This window comes from Archocentrus centrarchus, chromosome 11 (genome assembly GCF_007364275.1).
Source record: "Archocentrus centrarchus isolate MPI-CPG fArcCen1 chromosome 11, fArcCen1, whole genome shotgun sequence".
Taxonomy (NCBI): Eukaryota; Metazoa; Chordata; class Actinopteri; order Cichliformes; family Cichlidae; genus Archocentrus; species Archocentrus centrarchus.
This window is the reverse complement of record NC_044356.1, coordinates 17888756-17902021: the sequence shown is the minus strand read 5'-3', so window position 1 is coordinate 17902021 and position 13266 is coordinate 17888756. Positions and strand designations below refer to the sequence as shown.

Genomic DNA, 13266 nt, shown 5'->3' with positions numbered 1-13266 from the left:
GTGGAAGATGGGATACCTCAGCACCCTTTAGTTATAACACATACACCTACATCTATTTTTTAATATTCTAATACTATTTACATAGTAGCGGGTACTCAGTCATAGTAACCCATAGCAGCGGGTCCAGATGGAATCAGCCCCAGACTGCTCAGGGATTGTGCAGACCAGCTCTGTCAGGTGGTACTGCATATCTTCAACCTGAGCCTGAATCTGGAGAGGGTTCCTGAACTGTGGAAGACTTCCTGCATAGTTCCAGTGCCAAAGATCGCACAGCCCAGGGAGTCCAACCACTACAGACCTGTGGCCCTGACTTCTCACCTGATGAAGACCATGGAGAGGCTCATCCTTCATCACCTCCGCCCACTGGTGAGCTCAGCGCTGGACCCCCTGCAGTTCGCCTACCAGCCCGGCATTGGGGTGGACGATGCCGTCATCTACCTGCTGCACAGATCCCTCTCTCACCTAGAGCAGGCAGGAAACACTGTGAGGGTCATGTTCTTTGACTTCTCCAGTGCTTTCAACACCATCCAGCCTGCACTACTGAGAAGGAAGATGGAGGGAGCCGGAGTAGACAGTCAGCTGACGGCATGGACCATCGACTACCTCACCAACAGACCACAGTATGTGAGGTGCCATGACTGTATGTCTGATGTGGTAGTCTGCAGCACGGGGGCGCCACAGGGCACGGTCCTCTCACCCTTTCTGTTCAGTCTGTACACCTCAGACTTCAGGTACAACTCGGACCACTGCCACCTACAGAAGTTCTCAGATGATACGGCCATCATTGGATGTGTATCAGATGGGAACGACCAGGAATACAGGGGTGTCATCAGTGACTTTGTCGGCTGGTGTGAAAACAACGCACTCCAAATCAACGCCAGCAAGACGAAGGAGATGATCATAGACTTCAGGAGGAAGCCACCCCCTACAGCAGCGGTGAACATCCAGGGAAAGGACATTGAGACAGTGGTCTCCTACAAATACCTGGGTGTTCATCTCAATAACAAGTTGGACTGGACTACAAACACAGATGTCCTGTATAAGAAGGGCCAGAGTCGACTCCACCTGCTGAGGAGACTGAGGTCCTTTGGTGTCTGCAGGACTCTGTTAAAGACTTTTTATGACTCAGTGGTAGCATCTGCCCTTTTCTATGCAGTGGCCTGCTGGGGGGGTGGATGCACCGAAAGGGACAGGAGCAGGATCGACAAACTGGTGCGGAGGTCTAGCTCTGTGTTGGGATGTCCTCTGGAGTCTGTGATGGTGATGGGTGAGAGGAGGATGTTAGCAAAGCTGACATCCATCATGAACAACCCCCATCACCCTCTGCATGAGACCGTGGGTGAGCTGAGCAGCTCCTTCAGTCAGAGACTGAAACATCCTCGCTGCAGGAAGGAGCGCTTTCGCAGGTCATTCATCCCAACAGCAGTTAGACTGTACAACACTTCATAATGTCTTGAGTCACTTGGACACTTTACCTCCTCTGCCATCACTTTATCCATACAGTCAGATACATTTTATTTATTACACTCACCCATATAATGCATACCGTGTATGCTGTGTACCTTGCCGGCTACAAATGTATAATATTTTGATATCTGTATATAGTGTTTTTGATCTGTGTGTATATGTATGTATATGTACACGTGTGTATTGACTATATATTTTCTGTATATAGTGCTTATGTATATGTGTATAGTGTTTTTCTATTTTATTTTATTCTATTCTATTTTTAGTTTTCTGTACTGAGCTGCTGTAATGCGCAAATTTCCCCGTCGTGGGATCATTAAAGTTTTATCTTATCTTATCTTATATGCGTTTGTGAGCTGTACAAATGTAATTATTTGGTTAAAAGAAACGACCACTAGGTGGTGCAATGCTTCTCTGGCTCGGAAAACAGCCAGTCAAACTCTGAGAGGCACAAAGGAAGAGTAGGCGACTGTTATGGCAGGGAATCACGGTGGTCTACCCTCAGAAGTAATTTAAAGTTAAAATCTGCACACTTTGCTATCCGATTATAATGAGTATTTTTAGAGATTGCGTTTTATGTGTCAAGTAGTTTGATACAGTTCTCCATGCATTTCTCTGTTAGCTAGAACTCATCTTTATGTGAGCTAAGCTACTTTAGCTACTTTAGCTGTTGGTAGCTAAGACAGTACATTTCAGATCTATGAAAGCTATCTCTAAATTTATCTCCAGGCTCAGATGTTTTATAATGCCTCTCAGAGTTTGACTGGCTGTCAAGGTAGGACGTGTGAGATAAGACTGAACTTATAAGCATCGTATGTGAGTGGATTGAGTACTCGGCTTGAATTGAGTTGAATTGAATTGAATTGGGCGTTTTGAAAGCTGTCAGCTCTTTGGTTTAAGGTGCCAGGTTCAGCTGCCATTATCCTTTGCTCAGGTCAAGTGTGGTGATGAATTTGGATCCCACTCTAACAATTCACCTACTGACCAATTAAGTCTTCCAAAAATAGCGACACCAGTCCTGGAAGATCCCATAGACCTCTGTGCATGGACAGTAGGAGGATCCTAAATTTTTTAATAGTGTCTGAACTCTTTGCTTCCCAAATGAGTGTAATAATACTAAATTCTTTGTTAATATTGTTTACAATTATGTCCTGTCGCCATCTGTTATTTTCATGTTTATTTATTTAGAATTCCACAAAATTTGTTCATTTAATTTAGCTGCTATTCAACTGTGCACTGCCCTCTAGTGGCTTGATGCTAATATTACATACAGAGTGAGCAGAGTTTCTCATGCTGTGTGCATTGTTGTTTCAGTCAGAAAGCCATCCATTGAGGAAGATCACGTAACAAGGTTAAAAGCTGAAGAGCTGTCAGACTCCCTGTTAATGTTGTATCAATCAATGCACAACTATATCAAAACAATGGAGACAATTTATTGGTGCTTTTCATATTAATTGGTCATTTTAACCACATAAAAACACTTAAGCAGACACACATTAGGAGATAAACTGATTAAATGAAGGCAAATCATTTACAGGCAATAAGAACATCTTCCTCTACAGCTGAACACTTCTGTACAAGAGCAGTTGATCTAAAACAAAATGGTCAGCTGAAATGTTCCTGGTTGTTTTGTGCATTTCTATTCAACTGAGAAGGTACAGTAGATTCCCCAGTGATCACTGGTGTAGCGGCCACAGTCCAGCTTCTCCAGCCCCACCAAGGCCATGTGATCAGGGGCCAAATGTAGGACTCCATCCTTGATAGCCGGGCGGTGGTAGATTCTGTCGAAGCGGCAGCGACTGACAAATGGAACAGTCTTGTTACTGTTGGCTTTGGTATCCCACGTGTATCGGCAGTGCTCCTGCTTGCCCAGTCGCTCCCACACATCACAGACAGTGGCGGGCAGGCCCACCTTGGCCACCTGAAACAATTCCAGAGCAAAGAATTACACTGACTACTTGTTACAAGCTTACTGAGTGCATCTGAGTGGAAAGACCAGTGACTGACCTCTGTGTCTCTCAGGTTTGTGTCTCCTCCAAACACAACAGTGACATCATCAGGTGCCTCTTTCATCCTCTGCATCACCACACGCAGCTGTTTCATACGCTCTGCAGCATGTGCCTTACAGCTCTCAAAGTGGGATGTCATCAGGCACAGCTTCTGGCCTTTGAAGATCACCTGAATATTTGCAAAGGAAAATGCTCCTCAGTGTGACATCCAGGAGAGCCTGTGCACACTAAGCACACATCAGAGAAGATGTTGCACACACCTGAGCAACAAGCAGGTTCCTCATCATCTGAGTGGTGGGAAAAGCTACTATCTCGCTCTCCACAAATGTGATTCGTGACTTTTTCAGCAACATCCCTGAGAAGTAAGCTTCCTCACCACCTGGCCAACACAAGAGGAAGAAGGAGACTTAAGCTTCAGTTCCCTTTCAAAGGAAATCTTTACTGTAGGAATCTTGATACACAGAAGCCCAAATATGATGTGCATACTGTACAGGTACAGTTGTGGTCAGCAGTTTACATACACTCATCATGGGCATGAATGTCATTGGTAATTTTGTGCTTTTATTAATTTCTTTGAACTGTTCTTTTTACAGCATACACCTGTAATGACTTAAAGCAAACAAAACAAAAAACTGGGTGCAGGAGTTTGAATTTATTTGGAATTTTCTCTAATCTACACAGGTTCAAAGGTACACATACAGGCTATACATTCACTTAAATCTTTTATTAAGTGGTGCTTAGGGTTCTACAATGTCTTAACTTGACAAGACCAAGGCCTATTAACTTCACATTGATGATAATGACTGACCACAGCTGGTAGTTTCTCTTTGGCAGCATAAAAAGAATTTGAGAGCACTCATTAGACTGACCAATGTGGAATGGACAAAGCAGGCTAACATTAAGCTTCTGGAATGGTCTTCCCAAAGCCCTGACCTCAACCCTACTGAAAATTTGTGGACTACACTTAAAAGCCGGGTTCATACCAGGAAACCAACCAATTCTGCCAGCTAGAATTACATCAGAAGCTTTTTGATGGCTACCAAAAGCATCTGGTTGAGGTTAACTTGCTAAGAGACATTTAACCAAATATTATTGGGAGTGTATGTATACTTTTGACCCTGTGTGGAATAAAGAAAATCCAAAATTTAAACTTGTGCACCCAGTTATTGTAAGTCATTAAAGACATATGCTGTATAATCATTCCACCCTGGAAAAAGAACAGTTCAAAGAAATCAATAAAGGCCAAAAATTACCATGACATTCATGCTCACGATGAGTGTGTTTAAATTTCTGACCACAACTCTATAAGCTGTACCAATTTGATTAAAACAAACAAAACATGTATTTAATCCAAGTCCACTGACAGGTGGTTTTTTTGTCTTGTTTTCCCAGATCACACACAGTTCTTGTGGCAACACATAAGTTTCTGTGGCAACACAGAAACTTTATTATACAATACTTGAAAAAAATTATTTATTGCTTTTGCTCCTGTTTTGATGGATTTCAAAGCACGATTTAATGTAAAACACTCAAGGTAAATGTTGCTGATTTCATTTTTTTTTTTAATTAAAAGCCAACAATTAACATAATAAATTCTTTAGCACATAAAGGGGATTTATTCCACTCATCTCCAGATCTATGTGTCTGTTTTACAACTCTGCTTGAGTAGCTTTGCATTTTTCACAGATCAAATTAATCCCTATTTATCTTACAGTGGGTCTCAGACCAGCCCTTCCATCCATCCACTGTCTGAAACAAGCCCTTATAGTCCATCTACCTTTAAGTAGACTTTCTTCTGATTGGCTGCCCCTCGTGAACAGAAGATATGAACAGCAGGTGGGTGCTCACAGACAGGACTGTGTGCCCAAGATGACCATATTAGGATATTTGTGTTCACTGACATTTTACAAAGCAAAAGTAGAAAAAAACTTCCTAAAACTGAGAGTTTAGATCAGTTTGAATCATGAGGTTTAACATCAGGGATTACTTGTACAAACACTGACCTAACCATTTGAAACTTGTGTATCAATTGTTGTAACAGTAAATACTGTATACTGTATGGGACAGGAAATCAGGAAAAGCAAAATAGGTCCAAACTGGCCAGTGCAATATGCCCGTGGTCTTAGTACAACAATCAGGTGTTGTGAGCACAGTGAAGGAGGAAAACTGATATTACTAATATCTATTAACATTCCTAACAGCTCTCTTCACATGTGACGCAAAGTGAAACTAAAGCAGCTAAACTGTACTCAGTCATCATAATTATAATCATTCACACCTGTGCTTTTCCTACCAATATTTAACATACTGTACCTTCAATCATCAGGTAGCTAACAGCCCGTTTCTTCAAGTACTGGACATAAGGTGGAATGAGCTCCTGTAGAAACACCACATCAGGGGTGTATCTACATTTAAAAAAAAAAAAAAAGGAAAGATTTACTTTACTAATATTAACTGTCTTCCCTCTAACGAGAAGCTGTCAAATACATGCAACACTGAGCAAAATTCAGCAACATTTAACCCCAAATGATGCCTAAAAGTGTGCGACAAGTGTAACACATGCTTACAAGACTAAATATGAACAGAGGCCTCTGGCACGCTCTACAATGTTGTCTGTATCAAGTCCATCCACGTTCCAGGTAATCATTGACAGTTTACCATCATCATCTTCTGAGGGTTTCCGTGTGGCAGCGGGACTGTCTGCAGTCAAATCTATGCTGCAGTTTTCACAGACACACGGTTGTCAGCAAAAATAGAGTCATGGATAAACTTCACCATATGCAGGGCAACAGACAGCAGACTTACCAGTCTCCTGGAGCAGTTTCTTCAACCTTCTGCCTCTTGGCTTTGGGGGTGGTGGCTTTCTCTGGAAGATCCTCAACATCAAACACTCTCTCCATGTCTGCTTCAAAGAATGAGTTTAAGGCTCTCTGAAGGAAAAGAGACAGGAACGTGCTGCTTATTATAGGGATTTAAAAAAAAAAATCCCAGGGCCTGGCTGCACATATACCTGTATTCCAGCAGAAGCAGCAGCAATGTAAATGTTTTTAGCAACAGACCCTGGTTTAATATGTAAAATAAGCCGCACCTATGCTGGACTTTAAATGTGCATTTAAAGTCTCCTCCAACAATACCAGTGTTAGACACAGCTGGTGTAGCTCCTGTACCTCCATCTCCCAGTCATTCTCAGCCAGGTAGCACTGAGCCACCGCGCTGTCGGTTCCCGCTACAGCTGCAAACTCGTCACAGAGACGACTCCTTTTTTCCTCCAGGTTAGAAACCGATGGTGTTTCCGACTCCGACGTACAAGCCATCTTTCCTACACACTAGATTTAATTAAAAAGATCTAAAACACAGAATTGAAAACAAACCGCCAATTTTTTTACGTCCATCAATCTCTCTACAAGTTCTCCTAGGTGTACCAGTGAAATACCTCCGGGTGAACTTGCTAAATAGCTTCTAGTCTGAATAAATATAACGTTTAAATAACCCTTTTTAGAGGTGTCATCCCTTCGTAACATACGACCCCAGCGCATCAAATTCTATTTTTTATAATCAAAATTCAGACTTAAAAAGACATTTATTATTATTATTATTATTTTTTTAATATAATTTTGCACGCACGCGGTTCTGTTTTACCTGGCAACCAGGTTCATGTTTTACCCGGACGATTTTGTGCACGGATCAGTTTCCGGCGTTCTGAGGTTAAAAAAACAAAAAAAAAAAAACTTTGACATTGGCCGCATAAAAAGCAGCTAAAAATTCACAGCGTGCAGTTGACAATGGCTTCGCTTACGTTAATTTCCTTAAAACAAGTAATGAGAGCTATGGTGGATAACCCAGGTTTCGACAGGGTGCTTAGAAAGGTAAATATTCACATTTTGTAGCACTTAATTTTTGGTTTGAAGGCTCAATTCTGTGACTGCGAGCACAGATTAAAGCTTGGCCGTGTTAGAATTGTGTTGCGTTCACAAAAAACAGCTCTGTGTTTTCTTCAGGTGGACATTTTGTCAGCTAGCCCCGGTAAAGTGGTGTGTGAAATGCGGGTGGAAGAGGAGCACACGAACCGGGGAGGCACGCTGCACGGCGGGCTGACAGCCACGCTGGTTGATGTCATTTCCACAATGGCTATCATGTACAGTGAGAGGGGGTCACCGGGGGTCAGCGTGGATATGAATATAACGTGAGTCCATAATTAGTCAGCTCTTCTGAGAACAATTTTTATGACTCAAATACCTCCCAAAACTGTGGCATAAGCCAGATCTGCCTGTGAGAAACAGGCTGGGTTCATAACTTCATATGTGGTGTCCAGCATTGTGATTCTCACAACATGGACTTACAGCAGCCACTAAGCAAATTTATTCTCCTGTAGGGTCATTTTCAGATTTAAAAATGCATTAAGGATTGAACTTCAAGGTTTTTAATATTTTGCAGTTTGAGCTGCAGACATGGTTGTAGAATATTTTTACTTTTAATCAGTTATTGTACATTATAATTATAGTTGTATGAAAATATTTTTTGGCCTAAATATAGTTAAGTGCGAATTTTTATCCAACTTATCCGTGCTTGGGACAAGCTAGCTTGTGGAGTGACTGGGAGGACAGACAGCTCTAGTTGAGCAGTTTGGAGACAAAGTTGGAGTGGCAAGGCTGAGATGGTTTGGACATGTAGAGAGGAGGGATAGCAAAGGTGGGAAGTAGTGAAGTACAAATACCCAGAGGTGGCAAAAGTACTGACATTCTGTACTTAAGTAGAAGTACAAGTACTTGTGTTAAAAAATACTTTGGTAAAAGTCGAAGTACTGGTTCAACTTCTTTACTTAAGTAAAAGTAAAAAAGTACAGGCTCTGAAATTTACTCAAAGTAAGAAAGTAAAAGTAGCTCTTTGGAGGACGTTTCTACCTGCTATTTTTGTGTAAAGCTAACTGAACCTTATTATATATTATTGTAATAATATAAAATAATACATGAGAACACAAACGTTATTCCAATCTAAATTTGAATTCTAATGAATGGACTCAGCTTGAATCACAAACTGTGAAAGGGAATTTAAGCACAGCTTTATTCTCTGTGTCCTCCATAGTAGAGGGTGACTGTGCCTCCACCTAAACACCAACATGAGGATACTCAGGGGTTACAGTGGGATTCAGAAGGTGGAGGAATCCTAAGATCAGCTGTAGTGGCTCTGCATGGGGAGAAGAATCACAGCTTTCTATTGTGAGCTGCAGTAAATGATGTTGGTGTGCAGGCTGTGATCAGCTGACCTGCTGCTGCTGCTGCTCTGAGGTTTACTGCTCTGTGCGGATGAACTGAACTCACAAAGATGTAACCCAGTACTTCACAGTAGAGTTTAATCCCGGGATCCGGGATTCCCGGGAAATGCGATCAGAACCATTTCCCGTTTCCCGGGAAACGTTAGACGGGAAACCGGGAAAAAAGTCGCGCGCGTCGATTTGACTTTCAGAAAGAAAAGAAAGCTTCAGAAAGTTAAATTTAAGGAAATATTGAGAGAAGGGTTCGTTTAATGCGAAAAGCATTTCTCTTCATTTCAGGCACGTTCAGCCTCCGTTTAAGGCTTCAGCCTTCATCTCAAGCGTTTTAATAGAGGTATTACACAGTTGTACTTTTTTCCTCTTTAATTTGTTGAAATCGTAGGCAATGTGTTTACCCTAAGGTATTTTGTATTATATAATTCTATATTATTAATATTGTTATATTGCATTATATAGCCTAAAAATATGCCTGCCCTGAACAATAAAGAAATATCTGTTTAACTTCAAGTGTTTTCCTCGTTTGCAGCCGCTTACTAACAATCATGAATTAGGATACGGGCCTAATGTGTGAAGAAATGATCATGAAATAGATTGCTTTAACATATTTCGCTTTTAAAATGGAGTTGAGTAAAATGTATTTTTTAGGCTATAAGGATTGGCCAGTTTTTCAAAAGACGATTCACAGCGAACCTACTTTAACCCTCCACGGTGTTATAAATTTGCTGTTGCCAGAATGGCAATGACCAAGTCGTGGAGCATTACTCAAGGCCCTGTGTTATGTCATATTATAGTGTAGTACGGTAGTTAACTTTCAATGACTATTACAGCGTTCCACTGGTGGAGATATAGCACAACAGATGTCGCCACGACAGCGTGGCTGAGTCTTTATCAATGCTGTGGAGATGAACCGTATTGTTTTGCACCAGCAGTTGTAAAATATCTTGGTATAATTCCATGTACAATGGAGGAATATTTGAATTATATTTGTTAAGGGAGTGTTGAGGAACGATACAACACCGCATAGCTCGAACACTCAAATGTCCAGATGTAGGTTTTATTGCATTAATCAAGCCGACGTTGCCCCCTACTGGGCATAACAGGACATAGCTGGAAAGCTACCTCTACAATATCAGAATAGGTTAAGGCTGACACAGGCTACAGAAGGCCTAATTAAAATAAAAAAATAAATAAACTTTTTCCCGGGATTCCCGGGAAATGGCTCGTCATTTCCCGGGATTTGATTCATGTCATTTTCGGGAAAAATATTAAACCCTACTTCACAGCTATCTGAGCTGATCTCCATCCCCTACACTGACAGCATACAGGCTGTAGAAATGTTGGATTCAATGAATGAATCTCAGCATCAGCAGCTTTGATTCAAACTCATCTCTGCTGCACTGATGTAACCTGTAACTCTGACCATGAACACAAACACTGTGCTCCAGTCCAACACAGAGCTTTACTGTAAATACAGTACAACAAGATAACCTGTTTATTACGTACTAAACTGCAGTATTTTCATACAATCTTTGAATACCACAAAGTCAGCATACTTCAGTTTATTTTCCAGTCCTTACCTTTAACTCTAACCTCTTTCTTTTCTCTCTTCCTCCATCTCTGAGTGAATTTCTCTCTCTTTGCTCTCCCTGAAATACAGCAGCTCTTCTTTTAGCTAGCAGACACACTGTGTGACAAACTGCACACACTTTGTGTGTTTGCTGATATTTGTTGAGCATTTAGAAACGTTGCATTTACCTGCCACACGTTACTCCCTTCATGCTCGCTCCTCTTCAGTACCGCTAGCTAAGCTGTTTATGTCCCGCGAGCATAACTTACGGATTCGGTCCGGCCCGCTGTGACCCCCTGATTATAGCGCTATAAATGAGACATTAATTATATGGGTTTGTGTATTTAATCCCTTTGTACCCGATAAGCCCCGGTGATGGAGGATACGCCAGTACGATTGTCTCTTATATGTTAATATTCCTCCGTTTAGGCTCAGATCGCTTGATGACTGACGGCGCACTGACCGGAAACGCAAACTTCTCCCTGACGTGTTAAAAAGTAACGAGTCTGTTTTGAAAATGTAAGAAGTAGAAAGTACCGATACTTGTGTAAAAATGTAGGGAGTAAAAGTAAAAAGTACTCAGAAAAATAAATACTCAAGTAAAGTACAGATACCTAAAAAATCTACTTAAGTACAGTAACGAAGTATTAGTACTTCGTTACTTCCCACCTCTGCAAATACCTGAGCATTAATTTTTCTCACAACTTTTACTCCCTACATTTTAATGCAAATATGTAAACTTTCTACTCCTTACATTTTCAAAACAGGTTCATTACTTTAGGTTTAAGCCATTTGAGGGGATTTGTCATTTCCCATTGCTGCTCACCTTCAAGCATCAAAACGATGAACCTAAATCATAGGAACAGTAACATATACAAGACAAACCTAGTGGTGTAGCCATCACCAGTGCTTATCACACACAGCAAGATGAAAAATGTTGAAACATATCATCTATGTATCATTTATTACAGTGTACCCGGGGGTTAAAGTAGGTCGGGACATCCAGAACAGAAATTTTTGGTGCAGCTGTGGCCACTGTGCATCAATATCTTGGTCTACCAAGATACTGATGAAAGAAAAGGAAAGCATCAGATAATTTCAAATACATTTCTAACAGCTCAACAAATATGAGCAAACAGACTTGTTACTGACTTTGTCACGCAGTGTGTTTGCTAGCTAAAAGTACAGCTGCTGGATTTACCAGGGAGAGAAAACTTCACTCAGATGGAGAGAGATGTAAGAAAAAGCACAGGAGAAGGAGTGATTATTTTAAAGTTGAGGAATGCTCAGTGGCATTTGATTGACTGGAAATTTACAGCTTACATTTAATGTATTTTTTTTTCTGAACAGATATTGGATCTATATGTGATGTATTGTTGAAGTTGTGTTATTGTGAAATATACTGAAAAACAAATTGAAATATGCTAACTTTTTGTTATTCACATGTTGCATGAAAGAAAAACGAAACAGGCAGTTCAGTGCAGGTACAGTGGTTAGTGCCCAGCGCTGCTGCAGAGCAGCTGTGGTGTTGTCAGTGCAACAAACATCAGTTTAAATATAAGCTGAAGACTTACTGAATTCCACCTTTAAACCACCTCTGTACTGTCTGAGGACTGGAAATCTTGACAGCTCGTGTAGCATTTGCTTATATCTTGTTGAATTCGGTTGGCTAAATCCACAAAGAGTAGCACAGGTCAGCTGATCAAAATCTTTTGTAATTATATTAACACTGAGGTTTAGTTAGCCTTGTACAAAACAGCTGGTAGAAATGTCCTCTGAAGAACTACTTTTATACTTGCTCTCTTGTTTTTGAGTAAAGAGGTTGAATCAGTACATCGACTTTTACCAGCATTTTTTTTTCTTTTAAACACAATTATCTGTGCTTCTATTTAAGTAACAAATGTGTGTACTTGCACCACCTCTGTGAGAGAGTGGACATATTGGACAAAGGATGTTGAATATGGAGCTGCCAGGAGGCGGAAAAGAGGAAGACCAGAGAATTGGTTCATGGATGTAGTGAAAGAGGACATGCAGAGGGTTGTGACAGAGGAGGATGCTAGGGACTGGGTGAGATTGGAGGCAGATGATCCGGCGACCGCTGAAGGGAGCAGCCAAAAGACCAACTTTACATTTAACCCTGCAAGGTCAAAGTCATGACTGATTATGAGATGTGACCCTGTGTTTTTGAGAAAAGTAATTTTTTTTTCCTTTTTTTGAGGGGAAAAGTTATTTGCTTAGTGTAGTGGTTTACACAATCACCTAATAAGCAAGGGGTCCCTAGTTCAATCCCAGGAGGCGACCTTTAAAGTTGTGCGAACGGGCGTTCACACACTGAAGGTACATTTAACCTCGTAGGGTCAGAACGGGCAGAATTCACACACTGAAGGTTACATTTAACCTCGTAGGGTTAAGCTTACCTTTGTGCACCTGTTTTTCCTGCTGACCTCCTGCATGCTTTCCCAGTCAGGCTGCCTCGTAAACTACAAAAGCTGTCATTGTCTCACAGGTACATGAACGCTGCAAAAATGGGAGAAGACGTTCTCATCACTGCTCAGGTCCTGAAGCAGGGACGGAGTCTGGCATTTGCCACAGTGGACCTCACCAATAAGGCCACAGGGAAAATCATTGCACAAGGAAGACACACCAAACATCTTGGAAGCAGCTGAAGCTTCTCCCCTCTGTGCCTGTATGTACTGTCAAAGCAAGAGTGAAGATGGAAACCAGCCTCTCTGAGCCTGTATACAAGTTTGTAATAGTAGGAATATGTACTTAACAGTAGTGATCGTCACAACTCTCACACTACTTGCTGCTGGTTACTTGAGGACCTGCTATTGTCGCTGTTAAATATTTGCCATTTCCATTTAGAGACATCAGTAGTTATTGTGTGATCAGACTCTCTCCTGATCTAAAGTCTGTATCAATGATTCATGCACATGCAATAAAAGCAAATG

The 13266-nt window shown here is 41.2% G+C and overlaps 2 protein-coding genes across 2 annotated transcripts; one reads left to right on the top strand and one right to left on the bottom strand.

The window, feature by feature from the left end:
- Positions 1-2666: 2666 nt before the first annotated feature.
- Positions 2667-6901, bottom strand: tdp2b (tyrosyl-DNA phosphodiesterase 2b). The gene is made up of 7 exons (XM_030741130.1): positions 6644-6901; positions 6282-6406; positions 6044-6193; positions 5790-5881; positions 3737-3855; positions 3475-3645; positions 2667-3388 (listed from the first exon to the last, which is right to left on the bottom strand). The coding sequence occupies exons 1-7, from the start codon at positions 6788-6790 to the stop codon at positions 3107-3109; spliced, it is 1086 nt and encodes a 361-aa protein (XP_030596990.1). The 5' UTR covers positions 6791-6901; the 3' UTR covers positions 2667-3106.
- Positions 6902-7158: 257 nt separating this feature from the next.
- On the top strand, positions 7159-13263 carry acot13 (acyl-CoA thioesterase 13). Its single transcript, XM_030741131.1, has 3 exons — positions 7159-7342; positions 7475-7659; positions 12822-13263. The coding sequence occupies exons 1-3, from the start codon at positions 7259-7261 to the stop codon at positions 12979-12981; spliced, it is 429 nt and encodes a 142-aa protein (XP_030596991.1). The 5' UTR covers positions 7159-7258; the 3' UTR covers positions 12982-13263.
- Positions 13264-13266: the final 3 nt, after the last annotated feature.

Excerpts from the sequence above, each read along its gene's own strand:
- acot13 (XM_030741131.1), top strand. The coding sequence starts at position 7,259 with ATGGCTTCGCTTACGTTAATTTCCTTAAAACAAGTAATGAGAGCTATG. Across the intron at positions 7,343-7,474 it reads TCGACAGGGTGCTTAGAAAG|GTGGACATTTTGTCAGCTAG; the intron begins GTAAATATTCAC and ends TGTTTTCTTCAG. Across the intron at positions 7,660-12,821 it reads AGCGTGGATATGAATATAAC|GTACATGAACGCTGCAAAAA; the intron begins GTGAGTCCATAA and ends ATTGTCTCACAG.
- tdp2b (XM_030741130.1), bottom strand. The coding sequence starts at position 6,790 with ATGGCTTGTACGTCGGAGTCGGAAACACCATCGGTTTCTAACCTGGAG. Across the intron at positions 6,194-6,281 it reads GAAACTGCTCCAGGAGACTG|CATAGATTTGACTGCAGACA; the intron begins GTAAGTCTGCTG and ends TGAAAACTGCAG. Across the intron at positions 5,882-6,043 it reads CTCTGTTCATATTTAGTCTT|ATACACCCCTGATGTGGTGT; the intron begins GTAAGCATGTGT and ends TTTTAAATGTAG.